This window comes from Vicia villosa, linkage group LG7 (assembly GCF_029867415.1).
Source record: "Vicia villosa cultivar HV-30 ecotype Madison, WI linkage group LG7, Vvil1.0, whole genome shotgun sequence".
NCBI lineage: Eukaryota > Viridiplantae > Streptophyta > Magnoliopsida > Fabales > Fabaceae > Vicia > Vicia villosa.
In genome coordinates, this window is record NC_081186.1 from 95,143,215 (window position 1) to 95,150,392 (window position 7,178).

At 32.5% G+C, this 7,178-nt stretch overlaps 2 protein-coding genes across 20 annotated transcripts; one reads left to right on the top strand and one right to left on the bottom strand.

Moving 5' to 3' along the window:
* Positions 1-960: 960 nt before the first annotated feature.
* LOC131615957 (probable xyloglucan endotransglucosylase/hydrolase protein 27) lies at positions 961-4,506 on the bottom strand. 19 transcript variants are annotated; one of them, XR_009287974.1, is made up of 7 exons: positions 4,340-4,505; positions 3,987-4,252; positions 3,511-3,576; positions 3,293-3,389; positions 3,066-3,145; positions 2,715-2,800; positions 961-2,117 (listed from the first exon to the last, which is right to left on the bottom strand). XR_009287974.1 is itself a non-coding variant. In XM_058887158.1 (6 exons), the coding sequence occupies exons 2-6, from the start codon at positions 4,149-4,151 to the stop codon at positions 2,771-2,773; spliced, it is 438 nt and encodes a 145-aa protein (XP_058743141.1). In that variant the 5' UTR covers positions 4,152-4,252; positions 4,340-4,504; the 3' UTR covers positions 2,193-2,770. The 19 variants fall into 19 exon arrangements, 5 of the variants coding, with proteins under 5 accessions (XP_058743141.1, XP_058743144.1, XP_058743143.1 ...); XR_009287985.1 differs by having other exon boundaries at positions 962-2,117; positions 2,715-3,145; positions 3,987-4,087; positions 4,186-4,252; positions 4,340-4,506; XR_009287982.1 differs by having other exon boundaries at positions 963-2,117; positions 2,715-3,145; positions 3,511-3,703; ... (1 more) ...; positions 4,186-4,252; positions 4,340-4,504.
* Positions 4,507-5,227: 721 nt separating this feature from the next.
* On the top strand, positions 5,228-6,142 carry LOC131617872 (NDR1/HIN1-like protein 13). The gene has a single exon (XM_058889141.1). It carries the CDS (start codon positions 5,320-5,322, stop codon positions 6,115-6,117), a length of 798 nt encoding a protein of 265 aa, XP_058745124.1. The 5' UTR covers positions 5,228-5,319; the 3' UTR covers positions 6,118-6,142.
* Positions 6,143-7,178: the final 1,036 nt, after the last annotated feature.

Consider the following 7,178-nt stretch of genomic DNA (forward strand, 5'->3'; position numbering starts at 1 on the left):
TTTTAGATGATATATAATGATTTTAAAAAAAATCATAGATATTCATACTATAATAAATAGTTTATTTGTTAATAATAAAATATAGATGGTAAACATAAATAATATCAATACACAATAATGAAAATGAAATCGAATAGATACAAAACAAATTTGCAACACGCCCTCTCCATTAGGGGTGTAATCGGATCGGTTTGGATCGGTTTTTGGTAAAAAAAAAGTCTGAACTGATGATATATCTATCGATTTGGTTTGGTTCGGTTTTTAGCATTTTTAAAATATGAAACCAAATCAACTAACCGGTTTGGTTCAGTTTGATTTGGTTCGGTTGATCGGTTTACAATGTTTGTTTAAACATTATATTAATCAAAATATTATTCACTATCATATTTTTTAGTGTATTTATGCTTTTTTTTAAAATAATACATTTCATTTAATTTATGTTATTCTTTATTTTTTCAAACAAATTACAAGTTGCCCTTAATTCATATGAAACACTGACATTATTCTCATTGCATTATAAAATAAGTTCAATATCAAATTCAAAAGTTAAAACTTGACATCAGAATGTTGAAAATGAGTTTAAAAGCTTAATAAATAGAACACAATAAAAAACATATCAATTAACATGTTTCACACCTAACCCCCAAGGTTTGGCCTAGTGGTAGAGATTTGAGTTTTGATATTGTGCTCCTCTCAAGGTTGGGCAGTCTAGTCAGAGCTTTGCTTGCTCTGACTTTAAACGGGATTCCCAATATGGGATTGGTCCTCTTGGATTAGTCGGTCTCAAGGCCGAATACCAATATTTCAAAAAAAACATAAAAATAATGTTTCACACCTCAAACACACATCAAATTATTTTATATTAATAAAATATATTTTAATTTTTTTATATATTATCTTAAAAAATATTTTATCAGAAATTACAATTAACCTCAAAATATAAATATTAATTAAAAAATAATTTATTTTTCTCGTGCATTATTTTAATTTTTTAATCGTACAAAAAAATATAATAACTCGTACGTTCGCACGGTTTTTAGTTTGATTACCTGTGCGTCCACAAATGTCGTAGAAAAGATTTTCAAAATCAGTTTCCGATCAAGTTATTGAGAATGAGTTCAAATTTAATTTAGTTATTACTCAAATTAAAGAAAAAATGTTGAGTTTTCTATATAGAATGCAAATCAAAGATTATTTTTAGAAAAAAAGCTACAAAATGGAAGACAATTACTCAACCAAATATTGTCAATTACTATAATTATGATGATTGGTACTATAACAAATTATGTCATTTCTACGGCTATTATGAAACCAATCACATTCACATGTTAACCTAAAATTTATTTAGGTTTTCAGATGGTATGATTACACAAAATTAAGAAGCTGATTAACTTATTCAATTGTCAATTTTTTAAGAGCCTTATTATTTTCCATTGATTCTAAGGAATAGAAAACTGCAGGTTTAGTTTATACCAGAAACAAAAACATGGAATTTTGCCAGCAAAAATAAAAGAAACATTAAAAATTAGTTCTCTAAATAAAATAAACTTTAAAAATTAGTATTTAGTATCGCATGTAGGAAGCTAACTACATCAAGGAAATGAACAAAATTTCAGCGACAAAGCATATTGGAAAGAGCAACCAGCAATGGTGTGAAATGTATCAACTCGTTGTAGCTTTATACTTTCTATCTCATTGATCACTCCTTCAAGCTGTAAATAACACATAAGAAAATGGTTATGGACCAACAATCATGAAATAAATCCCGGTCAATTGTATTGCTAGCAGTACCTGAACCGAAAATGACCAGTCCTTGTTCCAGGTATATAAATCACACCATATTCCTTCGAACAAAAAACTCCAAATGCTCTAGCCAAATGGTCTAATTACTACATGCTTCCAATTTGAAACAAATTTTGATATTCAATTCAGAAGTTTACAATTCTCAAATGGAGAATTAACTTCAACTTAGAGTCGATGATATACTAACCGTTTCTTGTGATTTTCTATAGAAAATATCATTAACTTTCATTAGTCCCACGCCATTTCCGCACTAATAATGCCACGACTCTTAAACATCCATTTGTTTGCCCCCGTCGATGAGCTATGACCCCAGCCTTCAAAACACGTTTTATATATATATATATATATATATATATATATATATATATATATATATATATATATATATATATATATATATATATATATATATATATATATATATATATATATATATATATATATATATATTTCAAACATTATTTAGATATCAAGATGCCCCCATAACATCCTGATACTTAGTAGCATATCTTGATAGCCTGTACCTAGTGCAGAAACTATAAAATATCAAAGAATGAGCATTGTTCCTTTGAAATAGTTTAAAGTTCCATTATGCATTTTGAGACAAACCTAAATGATATGTTTTTGTAGCAGGCGAGATTTATGATGCATGTTTAGCATGAGAAATATTTTGCAGAAAGGAACCATAAAGACGCACATCGAGAAGATTGTAAGAGTAAATTATGAACAACAATGGCTAATGTCAATAGGACCTGGATACATGCTGCTCCAATCTCCGACTTTAGTTCAAATTGTTGACAAAGTACCAGTGTCATAATAAACCAATAATAGTGATGGTAAAGTTTCAAGAAATATTAACTCTTATCAAAATGATACTTTTAGGTAATGAAGAACTAAATTTACAGTGGTACCTTAAGAGAATCGATGAGAAAAGTAGAACTTGGGCTGCAAAATGCCTCTGGTCGTGTCATCTCTTCTTTCTGTCTATTTTCTTTTTCTATAAAATGAATGAATAACAACCATAAGCTAACAACAAAAGAGAAAATGAGACAAAAGTATATCGCACTATATAAGACTGCCGACATCGCCCATCCCAGAGATGAAACATCTACATCTTGACCACCAAAAGGATCCTTATCTGGCGTAACACCGACTAACGCACGCTTGACGTGTTGCTCAATTGAACAATGGAAGGATGCTTATCAAGTGCAAGCCAATTGAATGCTTCTAAAAAAAGTAAAAAAGTTGTATGCAAAGTCAACCTTCTGGGCAATAGTACCACCATTAATCTGAATCTCCATGATATGGCTTTCTTTTGCTTCAATCCTTTCATTTTCCTGATCTGTGAAATATATAAGTACTGGATTGTTAAATGGGTGAAATGAAAATTAGTGGACAGTAAAATTTTGAGAAACAAAAAAGGTACAAAAATATAATTAAGCCAAAGGAAAAAAATAACATAACAGTTTCCAAACTCTCAGGATCTTACCTCTCTGAAACTCTATATAAAGGACTGGATGGTAACCATCAGCATCACATGGTGGCTTCAATCCTGCAACAGCAGAAAACGTTAAAAGCGCCATTTCCTGCGAAACACACAAATGCCCAAAATGAAAATTTCAAATGCAATTCGAAACGAACGAACATTTAAAGAAAAATGAACTTCAAAATGAACTTGCAATGACATATAGATACATGAGAATTTACCTCCTCTTCTTTCTTCTTCAAATGTTGCCTTCTCAGCCTGCAAGTGTTCTCACTAAATAGATTAACCTTCATTCAGCATTACACAGTTAGAACAATAGGGTTGGCAAATAGAAACAATTAACATCCTTCTGTTTCCCAAAAATTCAAAGTCTATTTCATCATGGTTCTTCTCATACATGTCCCCATTTGATAACTACAACATAAATAACATTTGATGAATAACTTAAATTACTTTTCTTTTTTCTTCTTCTTCATAATTTCAAACAAAAGCAATAAACTTTTGCAGAAAAAAGGGTCAAAAGCAGAAAACATAATAATGATAATTTTTTTTTGTCACTCAAAGTCATAACATAAAGTTTACAACCAAGCTTCAAATCTTCAACTTGATAAAGGAGTTAAAAAAAATGCACACTTTAAAAAATAAAATCAATAAATATAAAAAATTAATAACATAAAAAAGTGGTGTTGTAACTCACATAGAATGCAACAACAATTCCAGCAGTGTAATCAGAAGGTAATTTAATGGAAGCACTAAAATACCCATGAAGGTAAATATCCTGAGAAGCAAATCCAAAGCCTGAAAAAACATCAAATCCGAAGATGCAAACATGGACATTTCTGAAACCAAAATGCAAGGACATTTCTGAAACCGAAACCACAAATATTAAACCATACAAAAAAAAGGCTAAACCGCAAAATTTCAGAAACTAAAACCACAAATCTGAAACCACAAAGCTTTAATCTGAAACAAAAACAAAATACGTAACCAAAACCTCGTCTGAAACAAAAACAGAGATTAAAAACGTAACTGAAACTAAAGAAATCTTACCCGAATAACAGAGAGAGGGTGAAAGGGAGACGAGGTGGCTGGATGGTGGGGTTAGGGTTTTGAACTTGGAGAGAGAGAGAGAGAGGATTTGAGTTTGAGGGAGTAGAGAGAGGGAAACGAAAGAAAATGAAAAGTGAATAAAATTTTTTTTTGGTTAAAATTGAGATAATGACATACAGCTCAGCAAGAAAAGGGTATTATTTGTTAAAAACCAAAAGACATTTTTTGCCCCAAAAATATTAATTTAGACTAAGATAATCAAAGGGTATTTTGGTGAAATCCAGAACAGTAAATTTTCTTATATTATAGATAATTAATTAATTAATTAATTAATTAATTACAGGCTTTGGTACCAATTCAAACCGTGTATGGCTAAATTCCAACCAACTCCCTGACAAATAGATCAGCAATCAACATCCGTGTGACTGTATCTAAGAAAATAAATAAAACCAAGGTAAATTCTTTGGTACCCATGAATTCAAGTTGGGTACTGATACCTTTAGTGTAAATTATTATTAAATGTTAATTTATTTTAAAATAAATAAAAATAAATAAGTGACATGGCATGAAATTATAACATTTGATTGGTTGAGGGTACCGGTACCCATCTAAACTCAAGGGTACCGGAGTGTTCACCTAAAACCAAATCCAAATTACAGCCAAAACACTTAAATATTTTGACCAATTCACATTAATATATATTTTTTCATACTTTTTCAAATTTTGCCAGGTTGGAAATGACCCCACATTGAACTGTAACCTATGTTTTCTACTTAACTTAATTATAATTAATTAATAGATAATATTTATTTATTAATTTATATTATAGTAGTTTCCTTCTACCAACGAACATTTCCCTTTCCATATCATACCCTTATATGGTTGTTACTATATAAATAAATACAAATCATTCACTAATGTCATGATAAATTTGCATTTGCAGATAAATTTAGTTTCTCAACTCGTTACTCACTCACTCAATGGCTGACCGAGTTCACCCTCACGACTCGCCACCAGTTTCAGAGGAACATGCTGTTGTCGCTCCCAAGTCACCTTCAGCGCCGGCGTCGGAAAAGCCTGTTCCACCGCCGGGAACCTACATCATACAGATTCCCAAGGATATAATCCACCGCGTACCTCCAAAAGAGAACGCTCGTCGCTACGAACAATACACTCGCAAGAAAAACCGTCGCAACCGCTGTTGCTGCTTCTCCTGGTTCATCGGACTACTCTTTATCCTCATAGTTCTCCTCGGTATCGCCGGTGGAGTTTTCTACCTTGTTGTTCGTCCCGAGTCGCCGAACTACTCCATCGAAAATATCAACATTAGAGGAATAAACATAACTTCACCGTCGTCCACGGCGGCGATCTCGCCGGAGTTTGATGTCACTGTGAAAGCTGATAACCCTAACAATAAGATCGGAATCGGTTACGAGAAAGATAGTTCTGCGGAAATCTTCTACAAAGACGTGAAGCTATGTAACGGCGTTTTACCGGCGTTTTATCAGCCGTCGAATAATGTGACGGAGTTTAAAACGGTGTTAAAGGGTAACGGAATTAAGATGGGGAGTGAGGATCAGAGAGCGTTGGTTACGGCGCTGAGTAAACGGAAAGTGTTGTTGGTCGTTAAACTGAGAGCGCCTGTGAAAATAAAAGTGGGGTCTGTTAAAACGTGGAAGATTACCGTTAAAGTTGACTGTGATTTGACGGTGGATAAGTTGACTGGGAATGCTAAGATTGGTTCTAGGAATTGTAATTTTAAATTGGATCTTTGGTAATGGAAATTAAATTCTTTTGATATTATTAGAGGGATAGGATGAATACATTGCTTTTATTTCAATTTACATTGAGCATTAAGTTTTTAAAATCAAAGTTTGACCTGTTATTCGTTATGAGTTTTTTCTGAATATGTGTTTGATCAATTTAAAAAGGATGTTGTGATTCTTTTCTATTGTATTTTTAAATATCATTTTTATAGAAACTTTTTATAAAATTGTATAATGTGGTTTTTTTTTTAATAAGATGGAGGGTCTAAGCCCGAAAAAACAAACAACTACAACGAAGCAACAAAAAAACCGCTAATTCTTAAAGAGTCAGTCGTCATTAGCGGCCAAAGAAACTCAGGTGCCTCATCATGCATTAAATGGTTCTTGTCTAAACAACCCCGGTTTGCAAGCGCATCTACGCACATGTTCATGGATATGTGAGCATACGAGATAACAACAATCTCATGTAAAGCAATACTCTCCTTAATCTGCCTCAGAAGAGATACACATTCAAAAATACCAGTATCCCCTTCCTCAATAACTTTGACCACTATCTTTGAATCAACATTCAACTCCACCCTCCTAACACCCAAAGATTGCGTGAGTTTCAGACCTTCAAACACTCCCCAAAATTTAGCAAGAATAGCACTACACCTCCCTAAATATTTGGAAAAGCTCCTTTTCCAATCTCCATTGTGATCTCTAATGATACCTCCACAACTAGCCTCCTTATTTCCTATACTTGCCCCGTCTGTGTTAAGTTTCCACATACCCGTAGTAGGCGGTTTCCACCCCATAAACATACTACTCCCCTCCTCATCTTGGCTTTTTTTTGAGAGACATAATAGCATACTCATAATCCTGCTTTTTTTTATAAATATGACAAATAGGATTAAGAGGTCTAACATAATTATCAACATGTTCCTCCAATTTTCTCCAAGACCATAAGGTATGGCAAGCTATCACCCAAAAATTGCTCCACCCCTTATTACTTATGTCACGATAATTAAGATTAATATGAATCCATCTCTTGATATTCGATGTAAAAAATACCACCATCAAATCACTAGGCA